Source organism: Notolepis coatsorum (genome assembly GCF_963971535.1).
Source record: "Notolepis coatsorum genome assembly, chromosome: 16".
Lineage (NCBI taxonomy): Eukaryota > Metazoa > Chordata > Actinopteri > Aulopiformes > Paralepididae > Notolepis > Notolepis coatsorum.
In genome coordinates this window covers 69,538,383-69,561,592 of record NC_140180.1, presented here as the reverse complement: position 1 = coordinate 69,561,592, position 23,210 = coordinate 69,538,383, and the positions used below count along the sequence as shown (strand labels likewise).

Genomic DNA, 23,210 nt, shown 5'->3' with positions numbered 1-23,210 from the left:
GTAGTGTGTTAGTGAAAAGGTTCAAGAGCATGGCAGCAGCAATAACAATGTGCAACAATATACCGATGCTTAACTCTTTCAGTGCCACTCACGAGATTTCTCGTGTTTTTTTATAGGTGGTTGCTAGCCACTCACGAGATTTCTCGGATTTTTTTTTTTTTTTTTTTTTTGCGATCTGAAAAATTATTGCATCACCCGAGCATACCCGAGTATAGCCGAGGGGCGCCGACGATCACTGTGGAAAAAAGCACCCCCTGTCGTCTCCCAGATGACATAAGTGATTTTGGAATGGACTCAATGAAAATGAATGGGGAAAAAAATCCGGTACTCCACATTTTCCAGTTCACTGATCCAGCCGGGGTTACCAGAGTTCATTCTGGAGCCTCAGATCCCCGCGGATCATAGAGATCTACTGTGTCGCGTTGGATCCATACACGTATCGATTTTTTCGAATGGTGATCAGGAATTGGAATATACCAGTTGGATACCATCTGATGTCAGGTAAGGACTCTATGTTATCAGTGGTAGGATAATCGGAGTAAGTTTGATGAAGTTATAAGCTGTTTTGTGAAATGTCTTCTTTCGGTTTCACTGTAAAACTCTGTGAGGTAATCAACGGAGCGATTATCAGTGCGCGGCCGTAATGTGCTTGCGTGCACGTATAATATTGATCATCTAGCGTTTATTTGAAAACGATTCATAAAAAGGCCGACGAATATCAACGTTGTGGAATATTCCACTAAAAGACGATTTTCATAGAATGCTCCAGAATGAGCTGTTTTTTATATCAAAACGGGGGCTTTTCTAACTGCTCTGAAATGGAAACGACGTGATAAAAAAACAATCTGTCTTCACAGCACTGACTGGAAAATAGTCTTTGATAATGCGATGGGCAGATTAGACACATAGCCATAATTTAAAACATAGATTAGGCGATATTAACGTTAACATTGGCGCCGATGGTGGCATTCAAGCGGTAAAATGGAAAACCAGGCGTGGCACTGAAAGAGTTAATGTATATCGTCAGTCAAAACAGTCAGTAAAGTGTAATAATTACATTACCTCCACTCTGTCTTCAGCATGTCCGTGTCAATACACGCTACGCAAAGTAGGTGACATGTTGTTGGCACAAATTGGAAATACACAAACTTCTGTTTTTATATTTTAGCAGGCTGTACCAGCTTTTCACAGTAACGTTAAATGTACTATTCATGCTCCAGTGTCGTCTTGCAAGATTTCAAAGTGACGTACTTGGTGGTAACCAAATAACAATATATGAACATTTTAATTTAGTTCCCTCAAAAACCACTCGACTTCAGTTGAAAGTACTCAAGTAATCGATTAATAGCACCCATCATTAGTTGGAACTAGTCCCAGTGTCACTACGATCTGGGCTGCGTTCCAACACGAATCCTTGAGGCCCTGTAGTTTCCTGTTGGAAATGGGTAACCCTTTAGCCTGCATGTTGTGGTGTGGATTCAAACCTGGGACCCTATTTCTTGCCTGTCTGATGCTTCCTGGTTCACTCGGAACCGAGCGCCAGACCAGAACTCTGACCGAGCTAATGTCATCAACTACACTTAATGTCCAAAACTACCAACTATCCCTTTAATAACAAGGACAAGTGGTACAGAATAATCTGGGGTTGGGGGGATTTACCTGGTTGGCATCAACAATTAACAGAACACCTTGACATGCTGAGATGGATCTGGACACCTCATAGCTGAAGTCAACATGACCCTGAAGAGAAAGAAGACATTTGAGATGAAGTACCGTCACAAAAAGAAAATATTAAAGATACAAAAACAGCCTATGAAAAGATTTTCCTATGACCTTAATATGTCAAAGACGTCACCTCACAGCCTGCTGCCATGTATTTCTTCCTTTTTTTGGGCGATTACCCAATCATTCATTTTCACAGGAAATTACCATTATTGGGTCAGTGTGGCTATCACAACCATCAGTGTATTTCATAAGCAATAAGAGCAAGAGGGCTGAAGCTAATTGTAAATAAAGATCATATGGGATACAGCACCACCTAGTGGTCCAAAACACCAGGAAGCTCCTGTAACCAAGTCAGCCACTTATATAATAGAACCTTTTGGTCAAGTGGAATTACATCCAAGATAGTAGATACAAACAAACTGTCCGCCCAAATGAGCGTTTCCTTTTCTTGAAAATAAAGACAAATAAATAATGAGTCTGATGAAAAGCAGGTGTTGCTCAAAACATTCCTACTTGGTTGCAATAAACAAGTGGACATTGGAGCCCTGCAGTGTGCTCACTTTCGGCTGAGTACTTTGGATGAGATGTGTGTATGCATACTCCTACGCATTTCCTTTCCTTCTCAAAGAGATCCTTTGGTTCAGATCTGGTATAGACCTCAAACTAAGTGTTTCTCAAAAACTATTCATCAGAAACTTGCTGAATTTATGCCTGACCCTGAGGGCTGGATCTTTGACTGCATTAACTTGCCTTACATTTCAATAAGGACGCACCGATTTATTGGCCAAACATCCGTATCGGACAATATTTGTCTTGCTGATATAAGATGATGGCCGATGGCAGTGGCCGATGTTTATAAAATGTTTTGCTAAATGTTGTGTTGGTTATTTGCAATTTGTACTGATTCAAAAAAAGTGTGATGAAGAGCTGAAAGACTTTAAAACAGTTCAGTATTTTTTTTTATTGAGGATTTCTTTGTTTCCCTGCACAAAAGGGGGAATAAATAACAACCCAAATAAACAAAACAAGCAGCAATAATAAATCCATTAATTTGTGCTGAGCTAGGCTATCTTGCAGTCGGATAGCTTTCTGCTGAACGTACAGAGAAGACATTGGTATCCATCTTCTTGTCCGACTCTGGAGAAGACACATACTGTACGTGTAGTGTTGGCATGTTCCTTTAAACAACGGTATCAGCACGGCATTTCACAATATCCTTATCAACTAGACGTGTTGTTGACTTACTGGTGTGTCGATGAGGTTGAGGAGATACTGTTGTCCCTGGTGGGTGTAGAGCAGAGATGCCGTCTGAGCCTTCACTGTGATCCCTCTCTCTCGCTCCACCTGAAGCTTGTCCAACACCTGCTTGTTCTTCTCCGTCTTGGATATGGCACCTGTTCATCAATAAAGTCAGCGTTAGTGACCTTCTCAAAGCCTGTAGTCCCCAGCAGTGTAACTGGATTCTTCTGGGCTTGTGACGGAAGTAGTAATCTCAAACATTTTCATGAACTATATATATAATATGATATATACTATATATATATACTGTATTTATATATATATTTACCGTATATATTGTGACAAGCCTGGTGTGACAAGCTCAACACGGACCAAAACAAACTATTTCAATGTCCACACAAGCATAATTTCAATAAATAGATGATATTTATTGTTTAACAGCACAAGTCCAATGGGCAATAGGGTAATCCAAAAACAGTCCAGGGTCAAAACACGTATCTCGTACAAAAGAAGGGATTGTTCAATACTCAGAGGTGTCTTCCGGTCCAGAGTCAGTACACAAGGGGGTTTCTCAGCCAGTCTAGGGTCCAATACACAATGAACACCTTCTCGCCTTCACCTCTCCTCTCACTACCTCTCACCTCACAAACTCTGTCAAACAACAATCTCTCTCTCCGTACTTAGCTCCTACCTCACCTCCTCTCAACTAAACTCTATCTGTCCTAGTGTATTATAGTATGTGTGTCTGGTGTGTGTGTGTGTGCGTGTGGGATGTGGGTGATCTAATGGTGCACAGCTGATGTTTGTCTAATTGCTTCCACTCCTCCCATGGCAGTACTTATCCCATCCTTCACGTAGCCATGGGACGGGGGGTGATATCTGCCACAATATATTTATCTACATCTGTTTGAATATACCTGCATAATCCCTTTTATATACCGATTTATATACGTACTGCTGTTAATGACAATACATTTGAATTTAACACATTGGGCAGCAGACCCGAGATTTCTCGGGTTATCTCGCCAGCGGTTGAGCGCCAAATCCCGTGATTTCTCAGGTTATCATCGTTTTTTCTTTTATTCGATAATTATCGCTCCATAGCACACACAGTTACCAGGAATTAGCCAGGATCACTCTGAAACTATACAATATTCACCACGGTATAACACGCAAGCGTATATTATTCTTTTTCACATGTTGAATGAGGGATAGTTCATGTAAAATGAGCCATAGTATTGTCTCCATAGTTATAATATAGAATATAGATATACAGCCCTGCAAACACAGCGACGCAGAGTGAAAATCCCTATCTCTTACAGCGGTGGCGCAATGAGTACAAGGATGGCTTAAACGGCTGGCGCTGAAAGTGTTAATGTAATGTAATAAAAAAACTCTGTTTTGCTATTCGCTATTGCCATCAACAACAGTATTTTGTTTGGAATAAGTAGAAGACAAACTCAGTTCTTAGCACAAGTCACTGTTCAAGATAGAAAGCAAGTGCAGTAAGAAAATCAAACAGCATGACTGCCTGCCGCTGATAGATGGCGGCAAATAAATAAAATAAAAAAGGCAAAAAGAGGATCTTGTGGAATACCACTTTACACGGTACTAGGGAAACATAATGCAACCCACCATCCATGTTAATGATGACCAAGACTGGCAGAAAAGTGGCCCTTCACTTCTGCTATTTGCCATAATTGCCAGATGACCAATCCAGTAACAGCTCATTGGGCAGCCCTAACGAGCAATGATACACTGAAGGGAAAGGGGGAAAAGCTAAACATAGCATAATCACCAGTCCTACCTGTTATCTCCAGCAGTCTGTCAGCCAAAGTGCTTTTCCCATGGTCAACATGGGCAATGATGCTAAAATTCCTGATTCGGTCCACAGGGAACTTGGACATGTCAATAGTTTCCTTCAAAACAAAAGGAGAGGGGTGTACAAATCTCAACAGAAAACCACCCTCTCACCATCAAATGTCAAAGTAATGACTTCCAAACAGTAATCCACCCTAAAAACACCATTTAGGTTAAATTATTCCTATTATCTCGGACAGTTAAATCAAGAGCCTTTAGTAAATAAAACGAACTCTTGTAAATAAAGCACAGACACAAATTATTGTCAGTAATATCAGCAAAAGGTAAAAGTTGGAGCAGCTCCACTGACAATAAAACAAAATGTTTTAATTAATAACTGTTCTGAACCAGATGTGCCCAATCTCATTGACACACTGTCCAAAAAGTCAGTCTCCTTCACGATCAATGGAGCAGCTTCAGGCTTCATCTCTACATGACATACAGATTAGATTATTGGTGCTTTTGTCAAGAAAACAAATAACTTTTGACCGGAAGAAAGGATAGTGTCGCTACAAGGCTGAAATAGGAATAGAACATGCAGTGGGAGTTCTCACTAACCTAAATCAGGCAATCAAATCAATAATTTAAAACTACACCAAGTAGAAAGATATTTGACATCAACAATAACTAGTTACAAATGCTTGAATATTGTTTGTAATCTCGACACCAATCCAAACAATCAACCTTTGAAACAAAGGGAACAAACATTGCTGACTCAGAGGATGCTTATTTTGTATGGTGAAGGTGGTGGGAGGGTACTGAGCACCACAGCCAAAACAGATCATTTCTAGTTTCAAACAGTGCTCCAGGGATCTAGTTTTTCTCTTGCAACACTTGCTATATTAAATACTAAATATATACACCATGCTTTATTTTTTATTTGTAGAGGTTAGTCCCCCCTCCGAAAAAACAACAACTACATGGTGCAACGTTAACTTCCCAGTTTACAGTATAGATATGGTGAGCTGACAGTACTGTATATTTGCATATCGTATCACAAATGTAACAGTACTATACCTGTATGTCATGTATGTCCCTATGCCATAAATGTTATGTATGTCATAAATGTCACTATGAATTGAAAATGGGGGGACCCTGATGTAAACAAGACGAAAGTCTTTCTCTGGTCTGCATCCCCATTGTGTGTATTGAGCCGTACTGTATTGTACCCATTCTGCAATCTGTTAAGTAAAGTTTTCATTCATTCATTGATCTTCTACCTTGTCAGTTTGCGTACTGAACATCTTGAGGCTGCTTGAAAACACGGGCAGGTGTTTGATCCAGCGGTGTCTGATCACTGAGCAGGTGACATTATGAGTTTTTTTCCTGTAAATTCTGAACTCTGAAAGACGTCTTAAAACGGGGGTCTCAAACCATCGTTTCAAAAGAGAAAGCGACATTTCATTAAACTTGCGAACCCCCACAGTAAGATTAGCACGAGCCAGCTGACTTTGAGGGATTTAGGTAGCTAGCATCTTAGCTAACGCTACCTCAAGATTACAGCTTTGAATCATGTCAAATGCGTTCGGTTTTGTGCGGCGGCGTTACTAATCCAACAGTTGAATAAAATAAAGCGTGTCACGAGCGTATACCGATTACCGAATGTGATTAATTTACAATAGACCACCAAAGTCGGCCACCAAAAACAAAAACATGCACAGGATGGGGGCAGCCATTTTTGTATGACGGGTCACACACTTACAGGGAATTGTGGGAAATGTTGTTCCAGTCTTCCTATCAAGGATTCCCAAAGGGGACGCGTCTAGAATTGCTTCCGCATTCTTGCACTGCTTGCTTATCATTAAGGAAAACGCAAAGGGCGTACAACAGTGAATGAATGAATGAATGAAAACTTTATTAACAGATTGCAGAATGGGTACAGTACAGTACAGCTCAATACATACAATTGTTAAGGGGATGCAGACCAGAGAAAGACTTTCGTCTTGTTTACATCAGGGTCCCCCATTTTCAATTCATCGTAACATATATGACATACATGACATACAGATAGACAGTACTGCTCCATCTATACATTTATGACATACCAGATTTGCAATTACAGTACTGTTTGTGATACAAAAAGAGTCCAGAAAGAAAAGAGTATATACATTAGGCGTGGAAACTGTACATTGGATTGGGTAGGTGGGGGTGGGGTACATTGGAGGTGGTTGGGTGGGTGGGTGGGGGGGGGGGGGGGGGGGGGGGGGGGTTGGTTAGGAGTGGGGGGGGGGGGGGGGTTGGGTAGGAGTGGGGGGGGGGAGGGGGGGGGGTTGGGTAGGAGGGGTGGGTGGGGGACACTGTACAACTGTACAAACAACACTGTACATTGGATTATTGACAAGACCATACTTGGTAATTTACTGTACATTGGAGGGGGTTGTGTTCGGACATTTACAGGGGCCAGTTTCGAGTTGCAGTCTCCCTTAGGTGTTTTTTGAGAGTGTTTTTGAAAGTGGGTAGTGATTCACATTCCTTTACAGCTTTGGGTAGGGCGTTCCACATTGATGTGGCATAATTGCGAAACGTGTTTAGTCCCTTGTTTGAGCCGAATCTGGGTTTAACATGATTTGTGGAGCTCCCTCTGGTGTTGTGATCGTGGTATTCACTGACCTTTGGGAAGTATTTTGTCATGTACATGGGTACCTTGGTCGTGTAGTGTATCTTGTAGACCAGGCCCATTGCAAGTTGCTGTACTCTGTCGTCTACTCTAAGCCATCCTAGGTTGTCAAAGTGGGCAGGGGTGAGGTGGGTTCTAGGAGTAAGGTCAAGCAGTAGTTTGTTTTGAGATGTTTGTAATTTTGTTTTTAGCGCCTTTGAGGTGCTTTGGTACCATGAGGTGCAAGCATAGTCGTAGTACCCTTGAATGAGTGCTCCTGCTAGAGTCTTCAGGGTATTCTTGTTTACCAGTGAGGAGATCCGGTACAAGAATCGAGTTCGTTGGTTGACTTTTTTTATTACATTGGATGCCATTTTGTCACAGGAAAGATTTGCCTCTAGGATGGAACCCAGGTAGGTAATATCTTCTTTCCTTGTGACAATATTGTCACCCACTGTAACTGAGAAGCCGTCGGTCTTGCTGAGTTTGTTATTTGAACCGAAGAGAATGGACTCTGTTTTGCCCATGTGTAATGATAGTTTGTTATCAGCGAGCCATATGCAGATTTTGCCTAGTTCTGAGCTGAGGGTTTTTTCAACCTGTAACTTGTTCTTGTCAGAGACCAGCAGGGCTGAGTCGTCCGCAAACAGGAACAAGTTGCAGTCACAAGCTGACGACATGTCATTTGCATAAATTAGGAACAGTAGCGGACCTAGTATGCTTCCTTGTGGAACACCACAGTTTACTGTGAGGGGGGGGGATAGGGTACCGTTTACCTCCACCATCTGCTCTCTCCCCTCCAGGTAGGATTGCATCCAGCTCACTGATAGACTATCAAAACCAATTGCTTTTAGCTTGTCAATCAGAATGGTGTGATTGACAGTGTCGAAGGCCTTTTGTAGGTCCAGCATGACCATGCCGCAGTATTTGCCCGCGTCCACCTCTTGTTTGATGTGGTCGTTTAAATAGAGAAGGCATGTGTCAGTGGAGTGGGATGTTCTGAAGCCAGATTGGAATTCGTAGATTAGATTTTTTTCCGCAAGGTATTTTTCGACCTGTTCGTATACAATTTTTTCCATGACTTTCGAGATGGAGGTAAGGATAGTGTAACTGAGGGGTACAATTCCCTGACTGTATTAATCAAGTATTGGTATCATTAAACCACTACCGTCTTATGTACATTACTGGCCATACCGTACACAAGTATATGATGAGAACTCCTCCACAATGATACGGTTTCCACACAAGTACTCGTTTAGAAGAATATTTATTAGCAGCAAAGGATATTATATTACATTACTAGATGCGCTTATAAGGCAAAGGAATTATGCATAGGCAAATCAATAATGAATATTAGGAATTATCTATGGTACTCTGGGGAGGGGGGTTACTACCGGTTGTAAGCCAGCAGGGGGAGGCAATGCTCTATGCAAAGTCAATGGGTCCACGGAGGCGATATTACTCCCTGTGTCAGCGGACGGGAGGCAGCCGCTGTACTCTCAGTATGCGAGCAGCACAGGTGTAAGCCGTGGAGCCTCTGGTCCAACAGAGACGGGCTCGAATGATGTCCCCACGGTAGATCCCACACAGCAGCGGGGTAGACGGTTCTCTGCTCCAGCAGCCCGGCCAAAGCAATGAAGAATAATAATAATCCTTCCGGAAAGGGCTCTGCTGTCGCCGGTGTAAATCCTCCGGTGCGCGGTGGTTCACAGTTGAACTTGACGTTAATACTATCCTATTTGCACGAGGCTATAAGTGCTCTATGTAGACGCACAATTACTCACTTCACGTGGTCTTTGACTCGTAATGAAGGCTTACTAGTAAATAGCGAACGATACGTTGAACAAACGTATTAGGATAAAACAAGACTATTTTGGGGCAATACGGGCCCACTTCACCGCACGTTGCATAGTGGGTGAGGCGTCACTTGGGTAACTGAACTGAACAAGACTGAACTTCAACTCGAACCGAAAAGGAAGTCCTGTATTCGCCTGCGCCATATTTATATGTACGGGGAATAATCTAGTGCCAGCCTCCTCACTGTCTCGTAGCCCTGGGCAGAAGCGGGCATGTTGAGACAAGTCATGTCGGTAGCTTTCAACTTGACTCTAGGGGGTAAGTCACTGGCGCTGATGGCACGCCATCCAATAGGAGAATGAAATATTATGGTCTGTACTACTAGGTTAAAGGGATATTCCGTGTATATGTACAAAGAATACACAAGGGATATCAAACGATATACAAATATTATGCAATATATATCAATCAATAAATACATATATTCGGTTTAATCTGACCCTTTGTAACAGCCGCCCCCTAATTAGTCCCACCTAATTAGCTAAGCAGAGACAGATTAACCGCACTGTCCACTACTCAATGTCCGTTGTGAGGGTAGGCAGGTCACAAAGTCAGGGGTCATGGTCGTCATTAAGCGAGTCGGGGAGCCTTGGCGACTCTATCAGCCTCGCCACGGGTCGGTTGTAGGTCCGCCCTTGGCCGAGCACTTCTGCCACTCTGACCTTCCCGTCGGCACCAGTGGTCACTTTGCTTACGCGGCCGGCCGGCCACGCAGCTCGGGGTAGTGACTGGTCTATGGTCATGACGACTGGACGGGATGAAGGGGGGCTTAGGAGGGAGCGGGCCTGAGACTGCTTTGATCTGTGCTTGGCTGTGCCTCCTCCTCCTCCGTCTGTTTCTCTTGTTTGCTCTGTACCCCGTCTGAGGAGGGGCCGGTCCCGGCCGCCCCGTCAAGGAGTCGCTTGGGGTGCTGGGTTCGAGGTCAGCTACGTCTGAAGCGCAGCTGAGGGGGGTGGAGTTCCGAACTCCCTCTGGTACCCACGGTTCTCTCACGGGCCTCTCGCTTAATGTCAATAGCCTCTGCTGTACGGGGGAGAGGCCGGTGTCGCTCGCCTCTGTGTGTAGGCAGCGTGTAGACGTGGGTTGACTGTCAAGTCCGTAGAGGGGGCCCTGGAGCGTCCATCCCAGTCGGGTCTGAACCGCGACTGGGCATCCTTTGGGTCCGACGTGGGCCGCCTCAATTGGGAGAATGAGGTCCGCGTGGTCGGAGCCGATGAGCAGGGTCGGTGTGGCGCCGTCGATAAGCGGTATAGGTAGTTGACGTAGGTGCACATACTTAGCCATCAGCTGTGGGATGGGGTAGGTGTACTGAGACAGGCCTATGTCGTGGCTGGTGAAGACGTTAGTTATACTATACTGCTTCTCGGGCTGGTCCACCGCTGCTATCTTGAAGGAGACCTTTTCACCTTTTATGGTCTTCTGGTCCCTTCTGATGGTGCGTATGGTCATGGTATCTTTGACACCCCGCAGGCCCAACTGGGCTGCTGCGGAAGCGAGGAGGAGAGTCTTTTCAGACCCGTCGTCCAGGACGGCGTAAGTGTCCAGGACCTTGTCCTCGTAGCTCAGGAGCACTCTGACCACTTTGAGGTGCACTCGGGGGGTCCCGCTATGCTGGTCAATGTGGAGCACTCCTGTTGGTTGGTTGCCTTGGACCTTCTGGTGGGCTCCGCACCGTGCTGCGCGGTAAGCGGCGCCCGCCTGGGCCGCCCCTGCGTGGTAAGCGGCGCCCGCCTGGGCCGCCTCACGCCACTGGTTAACTTGGACGGGGTTCAGTGTCTTATATTCGGCGCACTGTGCCAGCCAGTGTCCGCCGTCGCAGTAGGTACAGTAGGGAGCGGTCTGGTGGCTCTTCGGTGCTGGTGCCACCGCCTCGGCATGGTACATTACCGCGACGGGCCCACTCTGTTGTCCTGGCTGACGCCTGTTGATGTCATGCAGGACCTCCAGGTGGGTGCCACCGCACCTGCTGCACTTCTTTTTCAAGCGGCACTCAGCTGCTAGGTGGCTGCGCGCGCAGCGGAAGCAGCGGCGGTGGTCCTTGGTCCACTGACTCACCTCGTCCGGGGTCAGCTTCCCGAAAGTGTCGCATTGGTACAGCCGATGTTCTCCCTCACAGTACTGGCACTCAATCTTCCACTGGTCCTCTTTCGTCGAGGGGGTGTTGTGGTTCTTGTGCTGCGGTACTGATTCGGCTTGGTGCATAACGGTCACCAACCGGCGGTTATCCGTTTGTCCCCGAGGTCCGAGTCTTGGGCTTGGTCCACTCCATACGAACGTGTCGAGTCGTAGGCTACTGACCTCCCTGGCGAGGAACTCAGATAGGTCTAGGAGGGATGTCTCTGGACCGTTGGGGTCGCGGTAGTCTCTCTGCCGCCTGAAGCGCTCTTGTCGGGCGGGAGGGAGCTTCTCTAATATCCTCTCTACATTAGAGTTAGCGTACAGTTCATAGATACCCTTTTCCTTTTGGGACCCCAGCATCCCTACCAGGGACTGTACCTTGATAGACAGGTCATCTAATGCTCGGTTGTCTCTGGCTGGGGGGAGACGGTCAATGTCTCTTATCTCCTGTATCACATAGTCCCATACGCGTCCATAACGTTGGTCGAGTGCTGCTAGAGCCGCTGTGTATGGGGTAGTAGAGTTGGCATAGGCCAGCGCTATATTGTGCGCTCGGGGCACCTTGAGGTGCTTCAGTAGGATCGCATACTTGTACGGTTCGTCAGCTACATCTGACAACATTGTCTCTAAGCACATTCGTAGCTCCGTGTACTGTGCTCTGTTCTCATGGGTGAAGTCCGGGATGGTCGGTGTGCCAAGGTACGATGCCATGGATGACTGGCACATCGGTGAGCGTTGGGGAAGAGGCCTCCTAGGCGAGTCTCCCCGTGCGTGTCGTCTTGGGCTGGTACTTGGTGGGTACCGAAGGTCTGGTACCCAGGTGCTGTCCCTCGGAGCTGGCGGTGCGTCAAACTCACCCGTGAGTGGAGTCGGGGGTTTGTAGCGCAGGGCCTCGGGGCTAACTTCTGGGCTGTACTGGACCTCCTGGTCCAGAGTACGTTGCTGCTGGTCGGGGCTGTGCTGGGCCTCCTGGGCCAGAGTACGTTGCTGCTGGTCTGCTTGACATTCCTCCTCTTCCTCCTCCTCTCCCTCTGCTAGGACCTGGAGTCTTCTGTTCAGTCTCTCGGCGTGGTCCGGTTCTTCCCGGTTGCTGGGTCTCGTATGGACCGGCCGGGGAGGGGGTTCGGAGACGTGGACAGGATCCTCCTGTTGGCGGGGTCCCGGGTCGCTTCGTCGGGTAGGGGAATGTGTCCTAGACCCATGTCTTGACGATCTCTGAGAGCTCCGTGCGGAGTGAGGGGGTGTCGCCATGGCAACCAGTTTGTCCATCAGCTCCGCCTGCAGCCGGTCGCGCTCTGCCTCGCGCTGGGCATGGGCTGCGTCGCGCGCTGCTTTGCGCTGGGCATTGGCGGCGTCGCGCTGCGCATTGGCGCTGGCCTGGGCGGCGTCGCGCTGTGCGTTGGCGGCGTCGCGCTGGGCATTGGCGCTGGCATGGGCGGCGTGGAGCTGTGCATTTGCGACGTCGCGCTGTGCATTGGCGGCGGCGTGCTGTGCATCGGCGCGGCTTCTCTCAATGTTCTCTTCTGTCTGGAGGCGTCTGGTCTCCAGTCTTATGCGGTCGTCTTCACTCCTTTGTTGCGCCTGGAAGCGCTCTCGCTCGCCTGCAAAATGTTCGCGCTCGCGCGTCTGTTGCGCTTGAAGTCGATCGCGTTCGGTGGAGGCTGCCAGGGTGGCGATGAGTGCTTGCGCCAGCATCTTGTCCGCCTCGCTGGGGGAAGACGCCGTTCGGGGCGATCGGCTCCCGGCAGTACTTGTTGGAGATCCGTTCTCCTGTTGCGTACCGAGGAGATCCATCTCCTGGGTGCGCGTCTCTTCTTGTGGTGGGTCGGGTTCCATCCCGGGAGGGCTTTCTTTATCCTGGAGCTCTCCGGGGACTACCTCGTCGACGTTGTCTGGGGATAAAGTCGTGTCAGTTCCCTCCTGGTCCCCACCGTGAGCTTGGTCAGTTACATTAGAACCCACTAGGGCCTCTGTTTGCGGGGTAGCCTGGTTGATAGGGTCGGACATAATTTTACTATCCGCTTTAGTTATTTTATCCGTATTTAATTTCCCTTTAAAGCTAGGTATTGGACTGACAGCGTATGCCTCTAGATAGGGAGGTGGCTGCCGTCTGCGCTGCGGGCGATCTAGCTTAGGAGAACCGTTTGTGGAGTGTTCGTCATCGGCCATGTCAATATTAATATTATATTAATATTACGCTAATTATTATCTCCGGCTCGAAGGACCAATTGTAACTGAGGGGTACAATTCCCTGACTGTATTAATCAAGTATTGGTATCATTAAACCACTACCGTCTTATGTACATTACTGGCCATACCGTACACAAGTATATGATGAGAACTCCTCCACAATGATACGGTTTCCACACAAGTACTCGTTTAGAAGAATATTTATTAGCAGCAAAGGATATTATATTACATTACTAGATGCGCTTATAAGGCAAAGGAATTATGCATAGGCAAATCAATAATGAATTTTAGGAATTATCTATGGTACTCTGGGGAGGGGGGTTACTACCGGTTGTAAGCCAGCAGGGGGAGGCAATGCTCTATGCAAAGTCAATGGGTCCACGGAGGCGATATTACTCCCTGTGTCAGCGGACGGGAGGCAGCCGCTGTACTCTCAGTATGCGAGCAGCACAGGTGTAAGCCGTGGAGCCTCTGGTCCAACAGAGACGGGCTCGAATGATGTCCCCACGGTAGATCCCACACAGCAGCGGGGTAGACGGTTCTCTGCTCCAGCAGCCCGGCCAAAGCAATGAAGAATAATAATAATCCTGCCGGAAAGGGCTCTGCTGTCGCCGGTGTAAATCCTCCGGTGCGCGGTGGTTCACAGTTGAACTTGACGTTAATACTATCCTATTTGCACGCGGCTATAAGTGCTCTATGTAGACGCACAATTACTCACTTCACGTGGTCTTTGACTCGTAATGAAGGCTTACTAGTAAATAGCGAACGATACGTTGAACAAACGTATTAGGATAAAACAAGACTATTTTGGGGCAATACGGGCCCACTTCACCGCACGTTGCATAGTGGGTGAGGCGTCACTTGGGTAACTGAACTGAACAAGACTGAACTTCAACTCGAACCGAAAAGGAAGTCCTGTATTCGCCTGCGCCATATTTATATGTACGGGGAATAATCTAGTGCCAGCCTCCTCACTGTCTCGTAGCCCTGGGCAGAAGCGGGCATGTTGAGACAAGTCATGTCGGTAGCTTTCAACTTGACTCTAGGGGGTAAGTCACTGGCGCTGATGGCACGCCATCCAATAGGAGAATGAAATATTATGGTCTGTACTACTAGGTTAAAGGGATATTCCGTGTATATGTACAAAGAATACACAAGGGATATCAAACGATATACAAATATTATGCAATATATATCAATCAATAAATACATATATTCGGTTTAATCTGACCCTTTGTAACAGATAGAAACAGGGCGGTAGTTGCCTGGGTCTAATTTACTGCCTTTTTTGTGCAGAGGGGTCACTCTCGAAATTTTGAAGTCCTTTGGGACGTGTCCCTGTTTTATGGAGAGGTTTATTATGTGTGTGATGACTGGGGTGATGGCAGCTGCTGAGTCTCTGAGGAATTTGGAGGGGATGTTGTCATGGCCAGTGGCCTTGTTGGGTTGGAGGGCGCTCAGTTTTTTGAGTACCTCATCTGTTGTTACCATTTCCAGTTTGAAGTCGTCTTTGTGGACCCCTAGGTTCTTGTAGTATGCTACTATGTGTTCTACCCCATAATGCCCTGAGTGGGAGGGTAGTTTGTTTACCAGTGTTGTGGCTATGTTTGTGAAGAAACTATTTAAGTAATTGGCTACATCCAGCTTTTCTGTGATGAGCGTGTTGTCCGTCTTTATGTTTATGTTTGAGAATCTGGTTTTAAGTTTTTTACTGCAGCCTAGTTGGTTATTGAGTAATTTCCAAAGTTCACGCGGTTTGTTTTTGTTTTCCTCGGTTTTGTCATTGATGAATTTTTTCTTTGCTGTTTTGATCATGGAGTTTACATCATTTCTTAGTCTGTTTCTTTCCAGTTTGAGTTCAGTCACGTGGGCTTGGAGTTCACTGCTCGTGCTTATGTTAAGCTTTGACTGACTTTTACGAAACTCAGAGCATTTTTTGTCTCTGGTTTTCATAGCGGTTCCCAAACCTCTCCTTGAGACACCCCAGCCGTTCCATGTATTTGTTAAATTCCACCACCAGCACACCTTGATTCAACTAATAAAGGGCTAGTTAAGTTGAATCAGGTGTGCTGGTGGTGGAATTTAACAAATACATTGAATGGCTGGGGTGCTTCGAGGAGAGGATTGGGAAGCACTACAATAGACCACCGCAACACTTCCGGGATTCTGAAATCGGGGAGGAGATTGCGGGGGGGGGGGGGGGGGGGGGGGGGGTAAATGAATGAATGTGGACGAGAGCCTTGATTGATTGATTGATTGATTGATTGAAAACTTTATTAACAGATTGCAGAATGGGTACAATACAGTACAGCTCAATACACACAATTGTTAAGGGGATGCAGACCAGAGAAAGACTTTCGTCTTGTTTACATCAGGGTCCCCCATTTTCAATTCATCAGGAAAGTGATTGCAGATACGGCTGTGGGGGTGCTAGAGACATGATCGAATAGACTTGTATGCGCCTGACTCTCCTGAACACGGCGCGAGACATTCCTAATCGATCAGAACTAAATTGGCAGCGAAAAATACCGTTTTTAAGCATCGATTCCCCATGCACATGCGCAGATTGGCCACAGAGTGTGACGCAACGCACATCCACACTGGAATGTTCCATTAGAGGGGCATTAGAGGGGGTGTTGTGTTGTGAGAATGCTAAGATAGAATTAAATATACAGTAAAAGGAATACAGTAGTACAGAAGTCTACAGTAAGTGTAATATTGCACAGTGTTGTGCATTTATAATCAGTAGCTTAGGCTACATAGTAGGCTAATGACAGCCTATTCTAGTCTAGCAGGTGCTGGTATAGACGTATAATATATGACATATATCACATATATGAAATTTCTTGCCTAGATATACGGTATATCTAGGCAAAAAATGTCATAGATGACTGAAAATCAACATTACTAGTCTATACCAGCACCTGCTAGACTAGAATAGGCTGTCATTAGCCTACTATGTAGCCTAAGCTACTGATTATAAATGCACAACACTGTGCAATATTGCAATATTACACTTACTGTAGACTTCTGTATATTTGTACTGTATTCCTTTTACTGTATATTTAATTCTATCTTATCATTCTCACAACACAACACCCCCTCTAATGCCCCTCTAATGGAACATTCCAGTGTGGATGTGCATTGCGTCACACTCTGTGGCCAATCTGCGCATGTGCATGGGGAATCGATGCTTAAAAACAGTATTTTTCGCTGCCAATTTTGTTGATTTGATTTGATTTTTATTTAGTACATACAATTTATACAATAGTATAAAAACAAGGGGTACAAGGATAACATGTGAAAGTCTGTCGACTTGTTTCCAACATGGTCCCAAGAAAAATACAATAAATCACAAAGAAAGAGTTAAGATAAAATAGATACAACAAGTAGATAAAATAGACAACACAATTTTCTAAGAGCCTCATTACAGCATGTCCTGTTCCTGTTCTTCAAGAGTGGTGGCCAAGCACCCTCTGCAACCTATTGTTGCAGATGTCGCTTCACACCCCTCTTGAAGACAGCAATAGTGGGGGAGTTTTGGATGGCCCTGGGCAGAGAGTTCCACAGCCGGCAGGCTGTAGACAGAAAGCCATTCTGTGAATAGGAACCCTTTCTAGGCTCATAAACTGAGAGCTGTCCAGACCGTAACTGTCGTCCGTGGACCTGGCCACGCAGGACAATACAAGAGCATAAATATCTGGGGGCAGATCCATTTAACATTTTATACATATGTCCCAGTTTCAGAAAGGAGACCCTCTGCTCCACAGGGAGCCATCCCACCTCATTGAAGTGACATGGCTCAATATGGGTTCGAGGTGGCAGATTTAGGACCAATCGTATGGTCTTATTTTGGCTGGTTTGTAGCCTGTGTTTACATTCCACTGTAACACCACTATACCAGTACGTACTTGCATAGTCATATTGGCTGAGGATCATGCAGTTGGCAAGCAGTTTCATAGTTTCCAGTGATAAGAACCTCTTTTTTCTGTGCAAAAATTTCACCCGTGTTAACTTTTTTGATCACCTTCAGGGCCATTGTTTTCCCTGAGAGTGTTTGGTCGAGGTCTGCACCTAGGTATTTAACACAGTCTCTAGACTCGACACTGAAGCCATTACAGCTTATCTCAAGTCGGGAACATTCCTTTAATTTATGTTTTGAGCTGAATAGAATTGACTCAGTTTTTCCAAGGTGAATAGATAATCTGTTGTCAACTAACCATTTGTGAAGGCTTTCCAGCTCCCTACTGAGACCGGCTTGTATTTCTGCCATGTCGTCTCCAGACACCAGAAGTGCTGAGTCGTCAGCATACAGTAGGAGTCTGCAGGATACTGCAGACACCATGTCATTAACATATAGTGAAAATAGCACTGGAGCAAGGATGCTGCCTTGCGGCACCCCACATGTTATTTCATTATATGAAGATGCGACACCATTTATGTTCACAACCTGGGTCCTCCCAGTCAAGTACGACCTGAACCATCTCACCGACCCATCGTCCATCCCACAGGCTTTGAGCTTCTCAAGCAGGATCTGATGGTCAACAGTATCAAACGCTTTCTGCAGGTCAATCAGAACCATGCCAGTTCGTTTGCCACAGTCCATCTGGGTTCGAATATGGTCAGTGAGATCAATCAGGCAAGCATCCGTAGAATACCCAGGGCGAAAGCCAGACTGGAATTGATAAAGGAGATCTGTCTGTTTAAGAAAATCTGATATTTGATTAAATATGACCTTCTCAAGAACTTTGGAGATGACGCTGAGAATAGAAACTGGACGATAGTTTCCCTCGTTTGTCCTATCTCCTTTTTTGTGTAGTGGAACCACTCTGGCACATTTTAAGTAATCGGGTACGATACCCTGTTTCAGTGATAGGTTGATGATATGTGTTAGAGGTTCACTAATCTGGTTTGCTCCGTCTTTGATAAACCTCACTGGTAAGCCATCTATTCCAGTAGCTTTATCCTTGCCTAGGGTATTGATAGTTTTTTCTACCAGGGCCATGTCCACTGGTTGTAATTTAAAGGAATCCTGTGCAACCTTATCTGAATAATAATTAAATACATGACTACTACCAAACTGTCCAGTGGGTTCGGGTAACTTCTTCACAAGTGTTGATGCCACTGTAGTGGAAAAATCATTGCATTTTTGGGCCACCCTTGCACTGTCAAAGCAAATTTCATTATCAATATCCAACCCAATCTTTGAAGAAGCTGAACAATTGTTTCTAATGGGAGCCCCCAGATTTTTTAGAGTTTGCCAAAGTTCTTTGGGGGAGTTTTTCACTTCTTGGAATTTTGTTTTGTAGTATTCTATTTTGGCCTTTTTTACCAGGCTGGTTACTCTATTTCGCATGTGTCGATACTCATCGAATAGAGCGCTATCGCCGCATTTTCTAAATGTTGCCAGAGTTTTGTCTCTTAACCGAATTTGTTCTAAGATGTCTGAATCCATCCAGGGTTTGGAACGTTGTTTGACTCTGACAAGCCTGATGGGGCATACTTTGTCTAAAACCGATAGAAATATTTCTTAAAAAATTATCCAAGCTTCCTGAGCTTTGTCGCACTCTGTAACCTGACTCCAGTCTTCAGACTGCAATAGTTGTTGGAAATTTTCCAGGTTGTACTTTTTCATTGACCTGATCCTAACCGTGCTGTGTTTGCCTATCTGGCTGTGACAGATCTTTCTTGTGCAGTATGTGACAAAATGGTCACTGATTCCTAAAGGTAGCACCCCAGATTGACATATTTTTTCTTTGTCAGATGACAAGATCAGGTCAATGATAGATCTGCTAGTCTTAGTAATTCTGGTAAAATCATCAATCAATTGTGTAAAATCAAAAACTGAGCAAAAATTCATAAAATCTGCAAGTAGACCATTGTTTAAATGACTAGTTGGATGGACATTACAGTTAAAATCACCAGTGACAATAACCTCTTGATCTAGAAAACGGTCTGCATTTGCACAGGACTTCTCGAGAAGATGAAAAAAATTTGAGCATTTTGGGGGTCGATAGCAACAACCGACCAGAATAGGTTGTGATTTTGGTAGCAGTATATCGATCCAGACTGTTTCTAAGTCATCTCTATGTAAATCATGCCTGGGGTTGAATGCAATATCGGCACGTATGTAGAGGCAGACCCCACCTCCTTCCCTATTTCGGTCATGTCACAACAAATCCAGGTATTTCAATTTCATTGTCCCGTACACTATCATCAAGCCAACTTTCAGTTATTGCAATCACAGATGCCTTCAGTTCTGATCGATTAGGAATGTCTCGCGCCGTGTTCAGGAGAGTCAGGCGCATACAAGTCTATTCGATCATGTCTCTAGCACCCCCACAGCCGTATCTGCAATCACTTAATGTCAAGGCTCTCGTCCACATTCATTAATTTGCCCCCCCCGCAATCTCCTCCCCGATTTCAATGTAACGCGGAAGTGTAGTGGTCTATAGGCAAGGGACCCCCGTTTGATAATATTTTGACCCAGAGACCCCCATCTGAGAAGATATGTGTTGCTAGATGTGATTTAGTCTGAATGAATGAATGAATGAATGAATGAAAACTTTATTTAACAGATTGCAGAATGGGTACAAGGGGCGGGGCTAGGGGGTGGCTACTTGGGCTCAAGCCCCGAATGTTTTCTGAAAAGCCCCGAATCTATTTCCAAAAAAAAAGAAAAAAAGAAAATCTTTTTGACAATTAATCATTGTTACATGAAAATATGTTTGCACCAGATTTAGCAGAAGCTAATTTCCATCTTTAGTCTATCCAGCTGCTAACTGTATTTGAGTGAGTTAAGTCTTGGTGTTATGGTAGACTCAGACCTAAGCTTTGAATCACAATCAACAAGTTGACAAAAACATAATTCTTCCACCTTAGAAACATAGCTAAAGTACGGCCATTTATAAATCAAAAGGACGCTGAAAACCAGATCCATGCCTTTATCTCAAGCCGACTCGACTACTGTAATGCACTCCTTACCGGCCTCCCGAAAAAATACGATGATAACTATTGTATTGCAATGCACTATTGCATTATTTTATTCTATTTTACTAACTATTTTATCGAGTTAACGCTAGATCTTAGATCCTAATATGAAAAACGATGTGATTTAATGTTCTATGTCTTACCTTGACTTTGTCTATTTTACTGCTATCTATTTTATGCTTTATGTCTGCACTTTATGCATTGCTCTTGATCTGCCAATGTTGTGCTCATTTTATCCATGTCTTTTTGTACGGCTGTGAAGCACTTTGAGCTGCAATTCTTGTATGAAAGGTGCTATACAAACACAGTGTATTATTATTATTATTATTATTATTATTATTATTATTATTATTATTATTATTATTATTATTATTATTATTATTATTATTATTATTATTATTATTATTATTATTATTATTATTATTATTATTATTATTATTATTATTATTATTATTATTATTATTATTATTATTATTATTATTATTATTATTATTATTATTATTATTATTATAAATTATTATAGTTTGCTTCATTAATTAAAGGGTGTGAATTTAAGTGTTCTCTAGTGCCTTTTGTCCGCTTTAAGGTGGTGGTATAAGTTAAAGGTTGTGGTGTCGAAGTTAAAAAAATCTATCTGGCCTAAGCCCCGGATCTCCTACAATCCTAAATCCGCCCCTGGGTACAATACAGTACGTCTCAATACACACAATTGTTAAGGAGATGCAGACCAGAGAAAGACGTTTGTCTTGTTTACATCAGAGTCTCCCATTTTCAATTCATAGTGACATTTATGACATACACAATCATGACATTTATGGCATAGGGACATACATGACATACAGGTATATAGTACTGTTACATTTGTGACATATATGATATGCAAATATACAGTACTGTTACCCATAGATCCTGACAGAGAGTATATACATGTGATGGGGAGGAGACTGTACATTAGGAGGGGGTGGGTGGGTGGGTGGGTGGGTGGGATAGAAATATACATACAGTGGGGAGAGAATATACGGTGGGGATGTATATCAATATCTATCTATCTATCTATCTATCTATCTATCTATCTATCTATCTATCTATCTATCTATCTATCTATCTATCTATCTATCTATCTATCTATCTATCTATCTATCTATCTATCTATCTATCTATCTATCTATCTATCTATCTATCTATCTATCTATCTATCTATCTATCTATCTATCTATCTATCTATCTATCTATCTATCTATCTATCTATCTATCTATCTATCTATCTATCTATCTATCTATCTATCTATCTATCTATCTATCTATCTATCTATCTATCTATCTATCTATCTATCTATCTATCTATCTATCTATCTATCTATCTATCTATCTATCTATCTATCTATCTATCTATCTATCTATCTATCTATCTATCTATCTATCTATCTATCTATCTATCTATCTATCTATCTATCTATCTATCTATTTATCTATCTATCAACAATATAGTCCAGAATTGCACAGCTGTCTATACTATATCTGGAGACTAGAGGTAACAGAGGAGAGAGTGAAACCTATGGTCAGAGTAGTCATTCTTTATCACACTGTACTAACCTCTAGTGAATAAAATATTAGTGAAAATAAACTATTATAAATTTAGCTCCTCAAGGACCCCTGGGGGTCCCTGGACCCCACTTTGAGAACCACCGCTATATAATAAAGCAAATACAAGATAAAGCAACAATTTAGCACATAATTATCCGCAATCACGAGTGGCAAATATTTTCTTTTTTTGTTTTAGATGTAGCATAGTCAGTTCAGTTTGCTAGGGTAAGACAATAACTTTCAAAAAGCCTTCTTTTAAAAACATTGTAATGTGGCACAGATAATAATACTGTTGATGATGATGAAGATGATAATGATGATGATGATGATGATGATGATGATGATGATGATGATGATGATACAGTTATAATAATAATAATAATAGTAATAGTAATAGTAAAATATTTGTGTCTCTGCATGCCACTGAATGGGAGGATGTTTTTTTCTACACAACCCTGCAGATACAGCACTGCTCCACACTGTCTTCAATTATGATAGCTTTCTCTCTGTGGCTGAATACCATTTGCCTCTACAATATCAGCTGCCAACTTGTCCCAGAGCATCGTCAGCAGAGTATTTAGCCACAGTAACAACCAGACAGAGGAAGACATGAAAAATCCCATGATGATTTATTTTTCACATAATCTCACACACAGAGTTCGAATATAGCCACTACCAGTGATGTCATCGGGGACCATGAATCCCCGTGTTGTGTTAATTTAATCTTAAATGATAGGGTAGGGTAGCAGTCCTAGGTAGGTAGAAGACAAGGTATTGCTATCTTTCATCTATATAACTTTGTAATTATCACAACACAAGGATTCAATGTCCCCAATTACATCACTGGTGGTGGCCAAATTCAACTACTTTACTCTCAATAACTGTCAAATTAAATGAATGTGTGCAAAACTGTTTGGATGTGTATTCAGCCCTGTTTTGATCAAGTACCCCTTTAAGAAACCCTTATACAAACACCCAGGAATATTGACTTAGATTAGATTCAAATCACAGAATCACAACTGAACCATAACAGTAGAGAAAGTAGTTGCAA

At 43.9% G+C, this 23,210-nt stretch overlaps 1 protein-coding gene across 1 annotated transcript in view; it reads right to left on the bottom strand.

Moving 5' to 3' along the window:
• Positions 1 to 6,450, bottom strand: part of guf1 (GTP binding elongation factor GUF1) — a 34,494-nt gene extending 28,044 nt beyond the window's left edge. The window contains exons 1-4 of the mRNA XM_084331726.1: positions 6,045 to 6,450; positions 4,772 to 4,883; positions 2,971 to 3,119; positions 1,660 to 1,740 (exon numbers count right to left, since the gene is read on the bottom strand). Of these exons, the coding sequence (XP_084187852.1) occupies positions 1,660 to 1,740; positions 2,971 to 3,119; positions 4,772 to 4,883; positions 6,045 to 6,224 (522 nt within the window). The 5' untranslated portion in view covers positions 6,225 to 6,450. The remainder of the gene's footprint in view (positions 1 to 1,659; positions 1,741 to 2,970; positions 3,120 to 4,771; positions 4,884 to 6,044) is intronic.
• Positions 6,451 to 23,210: the final 16,760 nt, after the last annotated feature.